Here is a 20485-nt window from a genome sequence, read left to right on the forward strand (position 1 = left end):
AAATCCTTTCTTCCCGCAAAGTTTATTCCTGATTTAGGAGAAGGGTACGTATTGGTAACACAGCGAAGACAGCGATGACTGAAGTACAAAACATTGCCTCACGTGAAAAATGACGACTGCTGTTTTCTAACTGTAATAGTTACTGTGAAGTATGGCACATTTTATTCTCCTCTACATCTTCCTCAATTGTTTGACAGTGCTTTGCATCAATGACCTGTACTTTGCGCGCTGGGAAAATAGCCAAAGAGAACATTTCCACGGCAAAAAAAGAGGGCTCATTGCACAACAGTTTTTAATTAAAATGCTTTGGATTCCATTCTCCGTCCTTTGACAGCACATCCCATACTTGGAATGGGACTAACACAGGAATTCTGTGCAGTCTTTAACACTTTTAAAAGCCCCATGGAACCTCGCCACTGAACTATTATCACAAACGTCATTGTCTAGCAGAGGATCTGAAATGACCTTTTAATGGAACGAAAGCTCTGGCTTTATCAGCGTTGACTTCTACCAAAAAAAACAGATGGGGCATGAAAGGAAAATGACATTGGAACCAATCCAACTGCTAGTGCTGTTTACGGAGGCTCATTTCGGAGGTATACTGCTGTGCAACATGTTTCCAAGGCACGGAAATGTCACAGAGTATCAGCTCATTGAGAACGGTGGAAAAGAAAGAAAACGCTGAAAACTACTATTTAATTCAAAATCTAGACAGACATTTCCTGAATGTTTTTCAATCACCTGAAGGCTCCTTGAAAAGGTTGAACTTTTAAAGAAAGATATTGCCAAATAAATTGAATAGCGCTCTCCCATTACAGCCCCCACAACCACCACCACCACCTCACGGACAGAAGTTAAAAAAAGCTTCAGTTGAAGAACTTGGCTTTGTATAACTTTGTTATCTCACCAAAACATTTCAAAGTGGGTCACAGGTAAATGTGGGGCTTGCAAGATCACACTAACTGGTCTGGCGGGTTAATGGCCTGGAGTCTAGGAGGAACTCCCTTCAGATAACTTTACATCACATTCAACAAACAACTCGCACTTACATAGCGCTCCTCGTGCAAGGTAGGGTCTCTGAGCACTTCAATGTCAGAGAGGACCTTGGTTTAACATCTCATCCGAAATACAACAAATTGCATTTATATAGCGGCTTTCAAGGGCGGTAGCAGCTCAGAGCACTTAAATATTATACAGCAACTCCCACAACGCAGTGCTCCTCCACCAGTGAGCTGGAGTATCAGCCCAGACTAGAGGTTAAAATGCCGACATGTGGTTGAAACCCACAAACTTCTGAGCCAGAAGTGAGAGTCCTACTAACTGAGCCAAGTTGATACTACAAAAGGACCCTGCTGTGCAACGTGAAATAAAAACAAGGAGTCATGTGGGGATCAACAGATGTCACTTTGGATAGTAACTTAGCTCTCACGTTACACTCATTTTACAGCTTAGGAGAGACATGTCCAGATAGCACTCACACACTGAACATACTGAGAGGGTCAACACAGTGTTTAATGTGCATGTTTAGTGGCCTGTATTTGGAAACAACACAAGAGGAAACTGCTTGAGCAGCTGACCCTGCTAATCTTACATGCAAAAAACTCCAACGTTTAATGCAAAAATTTCCAATTTCTCAAGTATCCAAACTAATAACTAACCCAGCTCCAAACCTGTACGTCATAGAGATGTTTCCGTGGCTCATTTTATAATTCTAATATGGAGTTGAAATTGAAAGTAATAGTTTGGAGGGGGAGTGGGGAGGGGTGTGGGGGGATAGAAGGAGGAAGGTGTAGAAAATGTATTAATGGTACCAGTAATTTCACGAACAGATTTTTCTTCAAAACAGTTAAATCGGCAAAGTACAGAAAAAAAAATGTTAAGTGAGTCAATGTATACTGGTGGTGAAAGTGTGCAAATTCTAACCACCTGTTTTCCTGTGCGAAAGACAATTTTCTTGTCAGCTTCTTATGAGAGAAAGGGGGGTGGTGGGGGAGGGGGGGTGGGGCAGGGTATTACTTACGTTGCTTGGTGATAACTTTCTTTAAATGTTCAAACATTTGAAGAGCTTTCTTGATTGAAAATGTCTGTCCAGTTAAGTGGCAGCTTTTACCTGCTCCATTGTCGGAGATGCTGTCCTCACTATAATAACACTGCATCTCGGACCTGTATGCTTCCTCTCGCACTAGGCTCCTCCACTGATGTGCATTAAGAGCAGTAACTGATTTGGCTCCGCTCAGTTTAGTGGTGGTGGTTCGATCAGGACACGTATACTCGCCCTGTACTGAACTATCCTGGATCGAGTGGCTCTTAGCCTACTTCAAAATTCCTTTCCCCCTCTATACGTTTGCCCACAAAATGCAGCTATTCCACTTTACAGAATATCCTGTGAAACTCTTTGAGATGTCCTCCTGACATGAAGGGCACTATGCCAAATGTAAATATTATTACTATTACTCAATGAAGTCACACCAGCTTTGGTCTACAACACACACAGCTGGAATAACCTCATGCAGGAGTAGGCTGGTCCCAGGGATGGGGTTAACACAAGGACTCTGTGCAAAAGAATAAGAAATAATTTAGATTGTTTCTCTATATATCCAATGGGATTACAGTATTTTGAGTATTCTCTTCTAGACATAATAATTATAATCCTTGCATTTGGTACCCCACCTTTCAGGTCAGAAAGACATCTCAAAGCATTCACAGAATTTTACCGTGTAGATTCTATGTATTCGTAGGCATATGTGGTCGCCAATTTGTGCACAGCAATGAAACGAATGACCAATTGAATTTGGGGATTGTTGGCCAGGACTCCAGGAGAAAACACCAATACAAAATTACATTTGTATAGTGCCGTTCACATCAGGAGGACAACCCAAGGCACTGGACAGTCAGGGATTTGGACTGTTTGAATTGAAAAAGGATTTAAAAATAATTGAATTGAAAAGGGATTCGAAAATAAATCCCCTTCTCTTTTCAAATAGTGCAATGGGATCTTTAATGTCCATTGAACAGGCAAACTTGGTTCAATATCTGACAGAACCTCCAACATTGCAACACTTCCCCAGCATTGCACTGGAGTGTCAGCCCAGACTGATTTCAAAAGGCAAAATACTGCAGCTGCTAGAAATCTGAAACAAAAACAGAAGTTGCTGGGAACACTCAGCAGGCCAGGCAGCATCACCCACAAATATACAGTCAATTCACTTTACAGTCTATTTTGTGAAGCGCTTTGAGATGTTGAGAAGACGTGAAAAGCGCTATATCAAATGCAAGGATTATTATTATTATGAAAGGTCATCGACTTGAAACGTTAACTCACTTTCCTCTCTCCATAGATGCTGCCTGACCTGCTGAGTGTTCCTAGCAACTTGGTTTATATTTCTGAAGTTCTGATATGCGGTTTGAGCCTACAACCTTCTGACTCAGAGGCGAGTGTGCTACTATCTGAGTCAAACTAACAATTCCCCTTTGAAACAATGTGAAGCCCTGGTTCCTCACTTTATAAATATGAGAGAACAGAAAAGAAAACAGTAAAACGTTTGTGTTTACCAGAACTCTGATACAAGTGATAATTCCAGCTGACTGTGTTCCTGGGTGGACCCACATCTATATCCTGTCTCATGACCCTGGTAGGAAGCGGATTTCCTCAATGCCATCTCCTGTGTATTCTTCCTCTTTAACTCACAAACAAAAGCCTCTCAAGCTATTTTTCTTCTTTCAAAAAACAGAAGGCGGTCAGCATTCTCCAACCTGACGGGAGAACCTTTTACTCACAGCTAGATTCTATAAACACTTTTTTTTGGTCAGCCGGGTGTCTGACACATGCGGAAAATCCATTGCAATGCTTAAGAGTATCCAAGCCAGACTAACGTAAAACTAAATAGCATAGCATTTCCAATTTCATTAACAAATGTCCCTGTGATATAAATGTACTCATTCCTCACTACAAAATAGGAAGTGGAGAGGAATCACTCAGTTCCTGTTAATCCGGCAAGCCAAACCTCTAAGGGGAAGCAAAAACAGAAGTCGCTGGGAATACTCAGTAGGTCAGGCAGCATCTATGGAGAGAGGAAAGGGAGTTAATGTTTCAGGTCGATGATCTTTCATCAGACGAAGGAGATTCTAGCTGGTCATACAGTGGGAAACATCCTAGCTCTCAATGGCAAGCTGAATGGTTTTAATTGATGTGTTTTAACTGATGTATAAGTGGCATAGATATGCGTAACTCTCAGCCCATGAAGTGAATTACCAATTTTATTTGGGGATTTTTGGCCAGGACTCCAGGAGAAACTCCCATCTCTTTTCAAACAGTGCAATGGATCTTTAATGAACAGGCAAAGATTTAATATTTAAGCATGGTTATAGGTTTCCATGTGCATCAAACACCCAGCTGACCAAAAAAACAAATCACTATAAAATAACACAAATTTGTACTACCAAACAAGGGACTATTTATTTTACAGAATGCTGCTGTGTTAAACCGAATGGCTTGAGAAATAGAAGCATCTATGACTACAGCAACAATAATTTATGTAAAATAAATACAGAAACTGTGGAATCAAAGCAGCAGAAGCACCGAGTGCCTGCTCAGCACTGTCCTAATAAATACACTTGACTTCTCTTTTATTGAGTAACACTGAAGCTCAACTGGCAGAAAACACCTTTGTAATTTTCTATCAGTCACATTATCGATAAGGTACATTTACTTACAGCAATTGTGAGATCAATAACCTGCATTTGCAGAGATCACAAGGATCACTAAACGGCATGAGAGTTGCTGTCATTCACATATGGATTTCTTCCCACCGTTCAAAAACATTTATGGGATTAATAAATAATAAACAGGCAATGTGTGGGACAAATGGTAACGAGTGAATTTCCTAAATTTTAGGATTTGAATGACACTGTGGGGTCTATATTGTGATAATTCCTTGTAAAAAAACATTGAGACATTATTCTATATGAAGGGTACTATACAAGGGAAAGCTGTTATTGTGTTTCTTAACAGGACTTCCTTATAAGAAATCCAAGGCACATAAATGGGGACTCCTTCCTTTAACTGGAAATATGTCACACACTGACTCATGGGATCTGTGATCCAAGATAATCTCAGCCGAGTCAGATCCTTATTCAACATCTAAACATCTCTGAATAGCGATCAGTAGTTGGCTGATTTTCCCCTCCTTGATGAGAGGAATGTAGTTCCAATTATTATAAAAAAGAGGGGGGTGAGGCATTATGAAACCCAACGCAGGAACAGGTTTCAAACCTGTTATCGTGTGGTCCTCAAAGCTGAGTGCCATTGCCTTCACTCACTGGCCCATTGAAGGATCCTAAAGTGGGATTTTAAGTGCAAAAGGCAAAGCAATTCTCAGTAAATGACAAAACAAAGTCAAGACAGCTAAACAACTACCATAACAGCCACAACAAGCACTTGAGCAGAATTAATACTGCCAAATGATGGAATTCAAGCGAAAGCACAAATGAAGGCCCTCCAGATACATCTTCATCAACAGATTTTGTGACAACATCTCATTATTTTGTGAGAGACCAAACTGATTTTATCTGCGTTTCTCTTCCTTCTTTCCCCCCCCACCCTCCGGAAAGTACAATCAATACCTTGGTACCATACTCTAATCCTGACAAGCTGAAAATGATTGAGACTGTATACCTGAGGACAAGTGGATTGGAGTGAGACATCCCCAAGCTGCCTGTGCAGCAATGACATGAGATACTGCCTAACATTACACAAGCTGAAGGTTGTGACAAGTGATTTAAAAAACATTTTGATGTGGTAGCTGCACAGAATTTTAGCAGCTTGGACTACCCTATCTGCCAGTGATTTATTTTCTAAGTTCAGAGCATCTCTGCATTTCAAAGTTTTTGAAAACTCCAGGTATAAAAAACGTGGGATCTGAAATTCTATATTTGGCATTGATAGCACACAGCATTACAGAACTAATGTTGCTGTTACCATCAAGTACATATGGTGTACTTAGATCAATGAAGGTCATCTTCAAGCAAAGCAAGTACTCCTCAGTACAAAACTCCCTACATCTCAGTCTTACAGGCATAACTTTATAAGATTACACAATCACAGGATAACACAATGGACAAGTCTCCCAATTAGCACCATAAATTGATACACTGAGCCAGTCAAAGGTTACTAAAAGGTATCGGTTACCAATTTCCATTAATGTTGAACTTTCTGATCCTTTGATGTAGGTATTTGAAATAATGAAAGGAATCGACAGGTTAGATAGAGGACGACTCTTCCTTTTGGTAGAGGCATCCATTACTGAGGGGCATAGGATTAAAATCAGAACCCAAGACAGTTAGAACTGAGGTCAGGAAGCATTTCTTCACACAGAGTTGTGAAGATGTGTAATGTTCTGCCTCGGAAAGCAGTAGAAGCAGAATCAATAGGGATGTTTAAAAGTGAGAAGTTATTTAGAAGTTTTCAGGGGCATGGCGAAAGGGCAGCGCATTCAATTACATAGAACGCAACAGCACAGAAACAGGACATTAGAGGCCCAACTAGTCCATGTTCCTGTTTACACTCCATATGAGCCTCCACCTCTCCTAACCTCCAATTAGGATTAGAAGATCTGACAAGATAAATTAAATGGTGGAACAGGCTTGATGGACTGAATGGCCTCCTACTTTACCTATTTTCCTATGTACTCTTTAAAGAAAATAGCATTTGAAGTAATTTTTTAAAAACAAACTCATAACTGATATTCGTAATGAATTCAGATTCTCTTGCAAGAAATCTGACTTGGTGCTACCTTTAAATTCAGAATGAATCTTCCGTCTGTGTGGAGCAACAAGAACATGTTGTGGGTAGGGTAGACGCATAAGAATACATCTATCTTTACCTTTCTGCAGTCACGACTTTTCCATTCTTTGGTTTATTCACTTGAGCATAAACTGCTTCCACAGGCTGTGTTTCCTCTCTTGCGCTCTGTGGTCTAGAGTTTAATGCCATGTTGCTGCTGCCATCTCTTGATGATTCGTACCAACTCATGCCAGCATAGGTTGGGTCATCATCAGATCCGTATGTTCTATTCAAATCCTGTGGATCTGCGTAATCTCGATCCCGGGCCTGTCGTTCCCGAATTTCTCGATGTTTTGCCTGAATTCTGTAAAATGCATGAACATCACGTCACCTCGTGATAAGATGGGGAGTTCTCACGAACCCCAGCTAGATCCAAGCAGAATCCTTATGCTTATAAAAGTTTTTTTTATAAATAAGAAAAATTTATAATTTCAAAAGAAATACACGGTGAGAGTCAACTAATTATTGTGTTTGAAGGTATAATAATCCGTGTATTCGACATAGCACCCTACATGTCATCGAGTCGGCTGAACAAGATACAGGTAGGGGAGAATATGTGGAATAAGTTATCAAGTTAAAGGAAGGACTCCTTACTGAAGAATCATGTTAGGAATTATTGTATAAGTGAACCTAACCTAAAAGGATGTGGGGAATTTGGGATTCAGTGGATCATTCCCAGTACCAGAATTGGCCTGGTTGGCTGAATGATCTCCTTTTGTGCTGTCAATTATGATTCTACAAAAGAGAGAAGCAAAATTCCTGCCTGGAAATTTTGTTTGACATTTGAATAACTGGCTACTATGCATTAGTTGAAAGAAAGATAACATAGTTAAATAGTTATCAATAGTTATCTAACATATCAATGTTAGAGCTGAATAGGCAAATAAATGCAATACAATGGAACTTTTGATCAATCAGGTGATCAATGCCCGAGGGGCATTAGGGCCAGGAAAGGATTGCTCTGAATCTGTTGGATTACTGCCACTTTTACTTTTGTATCTCTAGGCTGTATAATTCTAAAAAATAGATTCTTATCAGGATTGCCTTTGGGAATCTCAGGGGGAAAAGAGGTTCAGAATATTGTCTTCTCATTTTCCCTATGTATGCACTACATGGAGATTGTTTTTGAAATGTCAATTTTTTTTCACCTCCAGGAGGGCAAAATGAACAAATTATTCCATGTCCGCACATCAAAAGAAATGCTGGTCAGAATCAGGCGAGTAACAAAGCTTTGTTTTGTCACCAAAACATTGTGTTGTGTTATCACAGTTGGTCACTTGAATCCCTCTGCCAATGCCATAAGCTCGTTCTGTCAGTTCATCCAGGTGGTGGTTGAGGAGAGGGGAGTGGGGGGACAGGATGTAAGTGATGGTGGCACATCATCTCAGCCAGGGAAACAAACTGAAACAACTGAAGTAAGCTTTTGCATTGGTGAGGTGTGCTTGTGGTATGGAACTATGCCAAGCAGTTACATTTATGAAACTACCGTCACTGCTATTGCTGCTTAAAGCACCTTGGGACGTCCTCCCAATATGAAAGGCGCTTTACAAATATAATTTTGTTGTCATATTATTATTTGAGGAAAGAAAAATATTTCTATTATTTAGCCTCACGATTCTTACAGGGAGGAAATGCTACCCATTTCAAGCTTTGTATCTAATAAAGAGGTTTGATAGGCTGAATGGTCTTCTCTTGTTCCAATGTTCCCGTAGAAGCAGAACCTAATATAAGGCTTTGAGAAAGCATATCCTTTTTAATGTATAGGGAAGATGAATAGGCTTTGAGATAGCACAGCCCATTTACCACATTGTTATACAGTATAGGAAACTTCCTATTAGCAGCCCTCACTGTATAGGACTGAGCATTCCACACTAATATGAGATTTTCTGAAAGCACAGTCCATTCACCACATAGTGTAAAGCACAGGTGCAATTGCAAAGCTTTAAGATACTACAACCCATTTACCACATACCTGCAGTTTTGACCCACAGGAGACAAATTTGGGACTTTGAGAAAGCACATCCTATTTGGCACATAGGAGATTAATATGTGGTTTTGAGACCTTTAAATCAATCCTCAGTGTGCTTGTTGTTCACACAAAGAATGACAGAGATTTTATGGTTCGCTGTTCAATAACTAGCTCACATAAGTTTTTTGCTGACTAGATTTTCTAACTAAAATGTTATTTAATGGAAATTCTGAATGACTAGGAATCTGAAGTCGTAAACTGCTGGTTTAGGCGACACTGTTTCAAACCACATTTGGATCTGGGGACTGAAACAGACTTAAGAAGAAGAATATTATGATCTCTGAGGGAATTTTCTAAGGACACTGATGGGGTTTCCTGTAGCTTGACCCTTTATAGATCAGCTGATCTTTAGTAGTTCCAGATGTTTCTCATTGCAAGACTGTACCGATTTTTCTTGCAGCGTGACCTTTGGGGTCACAAGGTACCTGTGTGGTGCATACCACAAAGGAGATGCACATGTTACTGTGATTCTAAAAGCATTTGATTCACTAAAGATGAGACACATTTTAATAATACTAATAATCCTTGCATTTATATTTGGTTTGTACTCTATACATGATATAGCACCTTATCATGTCAACAAGACATCCCAAAGCACTTCATGGGAATTACTGTAAAGTGAAGAGAGTGTTTTTTGCAGGTGACATGGCAGCTGATATGAGCATAGCAATGTTCTACAAACAGCCATTAAGTGAACAAACTTTATCTGGGGGATTGTTGGCCAGAACAGCAGGAGCGACTCTCTTTGAGTAGAGCAACGGTATAGTTAACGTCCACCTGAAGAGGTAGAACGGGATTGGATTCAACATCTCATCCAAAGGACAGCAGCGCAACAATCCAGCGCACCCCCCAGCACATCACGTTCTTCCTTGTTAATGGATTTCATTAGCAGATTCTCCTCAGCTGGTCATCAATTTCAGATGTTAATTTCTGACTTGCAAGGCAATGTATGCCATTGGTCCTCTAATTAAAATGGATGGTTTGCAATTAGGAAATGACACAGGACTGTATTGCTACTTCAATGTTGCCATTCATTAGCAGCTTACTTTCACAGTGAGTGCTACACCGAATCAATGTTGCTAACGTAACATGAATAGAATTCTTCTATCACTTCGACATACAGGCTATCACGCCCTAAATCAAAGTACCATACAAAGCCCACCCCTGTGAACATCTGTCTCTCCGGGATTGGATACCAATTTTAATTACAAGCTAGGTAGGATACCCCCTTTCCCCCATGTGCACACACAATGCTGAGCAAGGTCATAGTTGGGTCAACATGCCGCAGATGATAAGTTGCCAAGGTGTTTACGAGCTTCCAACATCTATTCAATTCCAATCGCTTAAGTGTGTGAAACGCGATCTCTCCCTTCGTCCCATTTAACTGAAGTCTTTACCAATTTTAGAACAGTTACTCACTGGGTTTGCTATTTATACATGTTGAGTTACATGGTTCAGAAATAAAGGAATATGTCAGACCTTATGTGCAAAAGCCTAGGTGTCAGCCTGGTAGCACTCTAGGGTCTGAATAATGCTTGTGGGGAACTCACAGCCAAAGTTGGCACTCCGATATGAGAGAATAAGTCCATTGTCAAAGGTGCTGTCCTCCAGACAAATTAAACCAAGGACCTGCCTGCCCTTTCAAGTGGACGTTAAAGATCCCATGGCTAGAAAAGTGGAGTGTTTGTTCCTCCACATTTCCTAGCCAACAATCCCCAGATAAAGTTAATCACACACTTCAACTGTTGCTTGTGTGACATTGCTGTGCCATATTTGCCTACAAAATACACAGTCCCGACACTTTACAGTAAATTCTGCAAAGCACATCAAGACATCCTCCTAACATGAAAGCAGAATATCAAATGCAAGGATTATTCATATTATCGCTATCTAAAAAAACAGATCAGACCAGTGCCCTGTGTCAGAGCTCCAGTTATTCATACTTTCTCTTTGTAATTAAAAATGATCTCTCTTTAATGTAAGAAAAGATTTTTCTTCAGGCTTTTCATTTCCTTCTCAGTTGTGCCTGACCCTGTCCTTCACCTTCCACCTCTTGTCCCATGTGAGCACACCAATGCAGACACCTACAGTGCACACTGCTCCACTATTCCCATTGCTTCTGTGGGGAAGCTGCATGCAAAATTTCAACTTGATTTTAACTGGATCAGAAATGGCTGGAAACTGCCAAAATCAATACAGTACCAAGCCTGAATTCTGCACTTTACCCACACTGAGGTTAGCTTCCAAACCAATCCTTTACTTAACATGAGCTTTATTTGGAACAATTTCTGTGCAGAAGATGCTTAATGGAATTTACAGAATGGAGGCTGACTCATGCTCTCATTCAGGGCTCACTGAAAATAGTCAATGCTTTATGATGCCAACACGATAACCCAGTAAACTTGGCCGAGGACAGCAGCAGCTAATGGTTAGGGAAGACAAAGTGTCAGTTTAGATTAAACTATGTGATACAGAAGCTGCTGAATATATGGAAAGTTTGCACGGCAAGACAGTGGAGGCAGACAGCGTTTGCAAACTTAGGAGGCAATTGAATAGATTTTTTAATCAGCAGAGTATGGTATTTGCAAACTTTGTCACCAGCTGGATGGATTCCAATGTTATTCTCCAGTCCTGAACCTAATTAGTATGGCTACTGATGGAGGTGGAGTTTGAAGGCTAATCTTAGCAAATGACAATGAGGAGGAGATTTCTTATAGTTCAATTCCGTTCATGTAGAAACATCCCTTTCTATATGATATAATGACACCCAGCAGGGCAACTGGACTCATTTTGCTTGCTGAATATAAGAAAATTTTTGCTACATTTGCTTCCTGATGAATATAATTAAGTTCTGTACACCAAAGGAGTGGTTTAGGCTAAAACAAATGTTAAAGCAAGATTGCAGCTGAATGTTCAATGCTCAACCCAAAACAAGTTGGGTTCAGGAACAGAATGACCCATCAGTCAGACCTATTAAGGGCAATTGACTGAGTTTGGACAGCTGCTCCCTTGAGCCAGTGGATGAACTCTGGCAATGATGAATTCCATTGATGGAGATGGAGTTTGAGGCAGGGGTAATTTTAGCAGATGATAATGAAGAGGAGAGTTTTTTTTTACAGATCAATTCTTTTCTTGAAGGAACAAACCTTTCTTTCCATGTGATATAATGACACTCAGCAGCGCAACTGGACTTCATTTTGCTTCCTGAACATAAGAAATATTTCTTCTCAGCTTCCATTTTTTATTTTCCCCAAGTCCAAACAGCATAACTGGGTCTTCAAGTAAAAGTGGCCATGGTTTTCAAAGGCAACAACTAAATTTTGCTCATTTAGGGTTGTGTTCCGCCTTTGTCAAGCGCTCTGCATGAGGGGCGTTATATAATTGCAAGTTGTTGTGGTTGATGTTGATACGATCAATTCACAAGACTCCAATACCACTAAAGGAAGTGGGGAATGGGCAGTAACTCAGTTGATGCAAGACCACTCCCATCATTCGGTGTGTTCACTCGCTGCAAAAAAGACATGATGAATAATGCCAGTGGCCACAGCCATCTATGGAGATTGTAATTCATTGCTTCTGCTCCACTTCCCACTGAAACAGCCTGCAAGTGCAATTCACTTAATTGTAACAGCCGTCAATCAGCTTTTCCAGTTGCTTCGCTGGAAGCAAAAAGTAACACCTTCAGGAGACAAAGGCAACCTTCGCAAGATCACAATCAGGCAAAAGAAATACACAATGGGGCAGCCAATAATCAAGATGCAAACCATTCCACATCATTGCTGAAGCTTTAGATTCACTGACAAAATCCACTTAGGACAACTGCATGTAGCCTGAAGCTGTCCGACTCACTGCAGTGTGCTTTGCCCGTCATTATTCGTTGTTCTCAAATTAAAACTGCGGTTTCATAATGGGATGCCAGGCAGGGCTTCTAATCAGTAACTGAAGAGTTGTCAGAGGCCCAAAATTGCTGTTGCAGCCTTAAGCAACCACCTTCTTCAAAGTTATATACTGTATTACAGTCCTATAGCAAGTTTAACACCAGGTTCCATTTTAAGACAGCGTTCTTAAGGCTAAAGCAACGAGCAATTTCAGGCCTCAGGTGTATATTAAATTTGTTAAAGTAAACTCATCCTCAACTATCCAAACCCAAAACACAATTAAAAGTGCAGCAAATGTCTCTATATTTTGCTCGATTGACTGTCAGGGTTCTGGGAGGCTATGTGGAAACCTTTCCTGGGATTAGATGTAAAATCAATAATTGTGTAGGTGTACGTGGCTTTGGAAGGATGTGACTGTCACAGGCTGAATGGACTTGCCCCCAGGCCATTTTTTATATTCTTACCTTTTGTTATATGAACTTCTTCCCCCAACGCACATTTAAACAGTTGTAATCATCAATGAGAGATATAAAACCATACAAATTTATGGTGCAGAAGAAGGCCCATTGTGTCTGTGTTGGCACTTTTTAAAAGCTATCCTTTCAGATTCTGTAGTTTGGAGTCCTGTTGCTCAGTGGTTAGAGCACTCGCTTTGCAAGCGGGAGACCTGGGTTCGATTCCCAGCAGGATGAAACCTTGGGCAAGTCTCTTTACTCCTCACACCTGATAATAATCCCTCAAGATAAAAAAAATTGGTCACTTCAATCCACGACTGTTTGTGGGACACTGCTATACACAATTGGCTGCCGTATTTCGCCCACAAATTCACTTTACAGTATATTCCGTGAAGCACTTTGAGACATCTAGAAGACGTGATAAGCGCTTTATCAAATGCCAGGATTATTATTGTTATTATATCCATTTACCTGCCCTTCCCCCAACCCTTGTAGATGCCTCTTTTTTAAGGTATTTGAAGACATTTGTGTCTGAAAGTTAATAAACACTAATGAAGAGAGCTAAGGATATCAGGATGTGAATACTGATTTCAAACTTGCGTTACCGCAAGGAAAACAGCCCTCAAAGTGCTTCTACAGCTTAACAACTAAAAACTAGCATTCGCACGTGGGGCTCAACACCACTCAAATGTGAGGCAATTCAGCAAGTTTTAAAATTCAGGTCTATTTATAATAGAATATACTGTAAAGTGAATTAACTGCATATTATGTGGCCGAAACATGGCAGCCAATTGCGCACAGCAGTGTCTGTCCTACGAACAGTCCATTGATTGAGTGACCAAATCATTATTTTTCTTGTTCTTTTTTAAGGGATTGTTAACTCTGGAAACTTCTAGGTAAACGTTTTGCTCCTGCCCAGGAATTGAATATTTACATTTTCAACATTTACATCAATACATAACAAAAACCTCAAATGGAAGGTTTATGAACATGCTTCAGGCACTTTGATGCTTGCAAATTCTTGTAATTTCACAAGAGCATGATTGGTTTGGATGAAGAAGGTCCTTCAGCCCATTAGATCTCATTCTTCCAGAATACCCACCCTCCTAATCACAGCATCAAGCTGTGTGTTTTTAATATAAAAGAGCTCAGTATTTTGTAACGATTTTGGGGAGGAAAGAAAGGTAGAAAAGAGAAATACAGTGCAGCCCCATTATAATGCACTTCACTATAGCACACATTCACTTATAATGGGTGGCACTGTGAATCATGTTAATTGCATGTATGTGCTGATGGCTTGCTTGCTTCCTGTAGCACTGGTCAGATTTTCGTGCTACAATGCCCAACACCTGGTCCATTAGGTCACCTCTGTTGGCACTTTCTCGTTTGGGCAGAATGCAGGAAGTTAACCCAATAAACTGCCAGTTTTTTCTTTCAGGAAGCACACAGGGAGGGAGAGAGCAGGCCAGCAATGTGCATGCACAGTCAGGCTAGCGATTATGGCTTGTTGCAATGCAGGATGGGATTTAATGGTCCCAAATAATAAAACATACATTTGTATAGCACCTTTCACATCAGGAGGACGGGTTAAAGGACTTTACAAGTTGGCTGGGCATCTGCGTTGATGTGTGTGTGTGGCACGGAGGGGAAAGGTGACCAAAACAACAACAAGATTACATTTGTATAGCGCCTTTCACGTCGGGAGGATGTCCCAAAAGTGTGGTTTAAGATGCAAAATTTTAGGCAGTCAAACACTGTTATAATGAGGCTGTGCTGTACTTTACAGGGACAAATGAAGTCAGATTGAATACCATCCAGAAGAATACCGATGAGCAATGTGGATCTTTGTTGGATAGCTATATCAAGAGGGAGAGATAACTTGAGTGTTTGTATCCTCTGCGGAAACATCCCCACCAAAAGACTGTCGAACAAAGGCTTGCACTTGTTTTGGAGGCATGTTGGGATGTCAGGTACCACTGGGACTGTAATTTACAACCACAATAGGAGAGAGGCGAGGAGCTTAACCACTATTCTACTGATTTACTGGATTTCATTTTTAATAATTAATGTTCAGCTTTAAGCAAATAAAGTGAACTCTAGATTATATAACCTCTATTGATCTGAACTATGGAACTTCCTAAACTACATTTGGGTTTCAATTAAACTCACTGACTGTGTGAATGCTTTCTTTCCTGAACTGTCTCAAACTAATTTGTGGCCTGTATTAAATTGTAACAGAGCACTTATTTATGTCCATTTCATTATTTGAACTGTTGAATTTAACCGCTTATAAAGAGTATTTTATTATTGCAAATCCCATCAAATAAAAGCTCATTTTGTCTCGCATGTATAAATGCACCAGCAAAGCAGCAAGAGGTGGCAGGATGGTAACAGTCTTAAATTTTTTTTATTAATAATTCAAAACTACGACTCTTTTCTGAAAACCCAGCTTATTAAGCTGGGAAAGGTTACCTACATGTGCTAACTAGACTGAATTTGGGATGCCAAGTCTCATTTAATAAGGAAGCATTTTGCTGTATAACTCAAAACCTGACTTTCAGGTAACAGCCTAAACATTTTTTTAAATTAATAATTCAAAACTACGACTCTTTTCAGGAAACCCAGCAGTTTTATTAAATCGGCAAAGGCTACCTACATATGCTAACAAGACTGAATTTCAGACTTCAAGTCTTATTAATTAGGGAACATTTTGCTATAGAACTCAAACGTTGCATTCCATCTTCATGAAACTCACAGGGTATATTGGTAATGTTTAAAGGACAAAGAATTGCAAATCAGACCATATTTAATATGCACAGATTAATTTTCTAAAATAGATTTGCTTCCATTTAAAATACCATAAATGATGCTAGGCAAGCTGTCCTATGGAAGCAGTTCATTTCCCTCCCTCTCTCCCTTCCTCTCTCTGGCTCTGCCTTTGACTCATCCCCTCTTTGAGGGGACCTCTTTGCTCTCCTTGAGGTATGCTTTTGACCGCCTTTCCCCCATGCTTCCACTTCAGTTCCCTCCATCCTGGCTTTAACGGCCATATTTAGTGTACTTGGACATTCAATCCACGACTGTTTGTGGGACACTGCTGTGTTTTGTCCACAAAATATAGTCAATTCACTTTACATTCACTTCAGTATATTCTGTGAAGCGCTTAAGACGGCTCAACAATGTGATAAGGTGCTGTGTCAAATGCAAGGATTATTATTATTGTAACTGGGTGCAATGGGCACTGCTGCTCAGTTGGGTTTGCACCCACTTTAAGCAAAATCCTGCTGTAGTTTTTCCACTGTTTCGTCCCCTGTCTCAAATGCTCCCTGACAGGCAAGTCAGAAACAAAGAGCTCACTAATGTTTTTTAAAAAATAAATTGGGGAAATGCTTTCAATGAAAATAAAAGTAGCTGGAAAAATAAAAAAAGTTCCATTATTGTATTGCCATGGAGGATTTTCAGTCAATGACCCTTCCATTCAGCAAACTAACTACTGCCAGCCACAGAACATCACTTCAGAACAATAATCCGGGTCAACAGCTCGAGAGATTGAGAGAGCACAGACCTCCAGGTTTCCTGTGTTGTTTAGTCTGCACACGCCTGGACACAATGGACTGCAAGCTTGTTTCTTTTTACTAAAGAAAATAGGAAGCAGGAAGAGATCCCACACAAGCAGCAGACAATATACTCGACTGCCTTTCGGTACTGTAGAAAACCGCAGCTACAGTGGCAGGTTCCAAACAGCAAGCTGAGGAGCAAGAAATCTGACTTGGTCCACACAGCATCTCGCTAAGCCCATCGCGAGGGTTAGATGGTTTTGCAGTAATCTGCAAAGCTCAAAACCTGGTGAAGTTCGTTTTCACAGAGCTGCCAGTTCGGCTTCAATCAGGGAAAGTACTGTGGATGAATCAGGGCTTCGATTGACTGTTCTCCTTGTGAATGCACCATCTGGCAGTGCACATCAGAAGAGAGCTGACTACAAGTTAGGAGTTTCCAAACATTAACAGCTTTCAGTTTGGATTGATGACACAATATCCTCGGTATACGCAAATTAATAAACACTGTCTCTGTGTTTCCAATTGTGAACTCCAGCCTCACTTGTTACCACACGTTATTGTTACCAAACAAAATGTAACATTCATCTTTCACTAATCTATTCAAGTCTGAACGTACTGAGATGTTGGTAACCTTGCCATATTTCACAATTTGTGACTTTTCATCCATTCCACGGTGTCCAAAAAGACAGACTTAAATTATGGCAACACAGAACACTGTGCCTAGTTATGGATCTTTCGTCCATCGCATTTCGCCCACAAAATATAAAGTCAATTCATTTTCCAGTCTATTCTGTGAAGCGCTTTGAGATGTCTCGAAGACGTGATTAAGCGCTTTATCAAATGCAAGGATTATTATTATCTCCCTCCCATCTCATCCAAACTCAGCAAGCATGTGACACTCAAGTATAGGCGTTTCATTAAATAATTTCAGCTGTGTTATTAGGGAGCTCACAGATGGACTGAAAACTTTTACAACTGAAGCTTAAACAATGATCGATCTATTAATCTTTTTGAATACATTAATACATTGAATACATTAAACTTGCATTTGGTTACAGCGCCAATAACATCAAAACATCTGAAAACCCTTCACGGTAGATTGCTGCAAGTGAAGTGACTGTGTCATTGTTGGGTGAAAGTGGCAGCCAATTTGCACACAGCAATACAACTGTTTAGTTACAAGCAGTTTCAAAGGAAACTGAAAACAATATAGCAAACAGTTGATCACTGTTCAGTCACAGAGCTAAAAGCTTACAATTGCCGCAAGGCTCTATGGCCAATGGTTTAAGCTGTTTCACCTGGATCCATACTGAGAATAATTACAATATGGCAGCCTCCACATTTCAAAGAAAAAAATCAAACAATGAATTAAAGTGTATTAAAGCACATTCCTCATTTTTATCATAGTCCAAGCTAAGTTTGAATTTTCAAACGATTGGTTATTATGACAATGTTTGTGTTACTGTGTTAAGTATTCTTGTCAGAATTCCCTTCTTTACAATTTGTCATTCGTGAATCATGAAAGCTTTTCTGTTCTTTGGATAAAATTGCTGTCTTTGAAAGCTTTTCAAAAACCTTCAAAACAGCCGTTTTAAATCTTCATGTTTATCCTTTTTTTGGTCTACTGTGCATCTGACACATGCAGAAACGCATCACTCTACACTACCCAAATTTAAGGCACAAGAAGAGCGATAACATCACATTCAGATGATGACATTATTGCAACATTTCAAAGCATTTCAAGGAAAAATGTTTGCATCATTGTATTGCAGTCACTGTCAAATGAAAAGGTATGGTAATTTATGCTGTTTAAAAAGGTGGCCATCTTATGGAACAAGTACATTTCACTGAGAACCGTCGGCATCATTTTCCAATATTTCTCAATACAAGCCATTCATTAAAGAATCCGATTCACATAATTGGGAGCTCCTTAAGGCAACCAGAAGTACATCACATCAACCCACGGGAAGTTTATTCAAAAGCAAACTCCTTCTGGAGTGGAATGCCAGCAGGTGGCTGGGAATTCTAATGGGATCCTTGAATAAGGAATTTCATTAAGAAATACTGTCTTTATGTAATACAGATCATACCTCTCCTGTTCCTGTTGCATTCGTATCCGCTCTTCCTCAGATGGCAGTGTTTCTTCCACTTTGCTCTTTGACCCTTTGCGTTCCAGCTTCCCCATCTTTTCATCCTTACGGTATTTGCCAAACCTGTTGGCACAATAGATTCATTCAGCATTTAGAACTACAGACATTTACAGTACAGAAGGTCGTCAGTTGGCCCATTCTTGTCTGTGCTCGTAAGGAATCATTTTGTTTTCAATGCAAATTTGATCTTATAATTCTGGATTCATTAATCTTCAGCTATCAGATCATTCCATTTGCAGAAGAATTTTTGAATATATATATATATCACATATATGAGGAAGATACAAAATCACATTATGTTTATAGCACAGAGGAGACCATTTAGCCCATTGTTTACAATACAATTACATTTATATAGCACCTTTCATGTTGGGAGGAGTTCTTTAGACGCCAATACAACATGAATACAAAAAAATTATCATTGACCAAAAAAGATCACGAATGCTAATGTTACTAAACCATTGATAACACAGGTAGAGAGCTGGAATTTTAAAAATGGTGATTGCAAAAACAAGTAGCTGTGGCAGACAGATGAGCTGAATGACTCCCTCCTCTACAGAAAATTTCTTATTAGTGATCCTATGGGAAGAGACCTTACACCATATTATAGAGTACATTGACATGGCTGAACAAATGGTACCCTAACAGAGCTCACAATTCTTGAAGGGGCTGGGTAGTGGAAGTTTGATGGAAACTGAACTGTTTTGGCTTTCCACAAGTTATGCATATACAGTAAAATTCCCCACCTCCCTTGCTTGGCATCTAAACCAATCTCTATGAATCACTCCAAGACTTTACTTTACGTGATGGAGGCTATATAAACGTAAGCTGTTATACTGGAAAAGAAACCTTTGGGTCCAGTAATATGGTGACCTGAGAACCTAAATCACCTTGATATGTCCAAGAAAGATGCAGACGTGGAATCAATAATAATTATTATTATTATTATTATTATTGATTCCACCTCTGCATCTTTCTTGGACATATCAAGGTGATTTAGGTTCTCAGGTCACCATATTACTACCTCTACCTCTGCATCTTTCTTGGACAATAATAATACTTGCATTTGGTATTGCGCATTTCAAACCAGGAAGAAGTTTCAAAGCGCTTCACAGGATATGCTGTAAAGCATAGTGACTGTATTTGTAGGTGAACACAATAGAATGTTTAAAGGAGAGATAAACAGATACTTGGAAAGTTGAGATATTAAGGGGTATGGCAAAAAGGCAAGTGATTAAAAGATCTTGCAAAATCGAATAAACCAGTGGAACAAGCTGAAGCATCTGAATGGCCTCCTCCTGTTCCTGTTTTCCTATATTCATATTCTATAGATGAGCAAATGTTTTTTGATTCCTCCACGATTTGAACATGGAATTGTTCAAAGGGATGATCATGTTCTTCCCAACCCAAGAGTATTCAATAATAATTTGTGGGTGTCTTTTCATTATGCACACCATGTTATTAATGAAATTAACAAATTGTGCCATATTGCAAATGCTCCCGTTGCTTGCTTGCTGGAATGCCTCTTGGTTCTAAAACTGTATGCAAAAAAAATTACAAAAAAAATCGTCAACA

At 39.8% G+C, this 20485-nt stretch overlaps 1 protein-coding gene across 1 annotated transcript in view; it reads right to left on the reverse strand.

Moving 5' to 3' along the window:
- The window catches only part of LOC103185189 (partitioning defective 3 homolog), a 524401-nt gene that overhangs the window by 63202 nt on the left and 440714 nt on the right, over positions 1-20485 (reverse strand). The window contains exons 21-22 of the mRNA XM_042331877.1: positions 18851-18973; positions 6882-7145 (exon numbers count right to left, since the gene is read on the reverse strand). Of these exons, the coding sequence (XP_042187811.1) occupies positions 6882-7145; positions 18851-18973 (387 nt within the window). The remainder of the gene's footprint in view (positions 1-6881; positions 7146-18850; positions 18974-20485) is intronic.

Source organism: Callorhinchus milii, unplaced genomic scaffold (genome assembly GCF_018977255.1).
Source record: "Callorhinchus milii isolate IMCB2004 unplaced genomic scaffold, IMCB_Cmil_1.0 Scaffold2, whole genome shotgun sequence".
In the NCBI taxonomy this organism is placed as follows: domain Eukaryota; kingdom Metazoa; phylum Chordata; class Chondrichthyes; order Chimaeriformes; family Callorhinchidae; genus Callorhinchus; species Callorhinchus milii.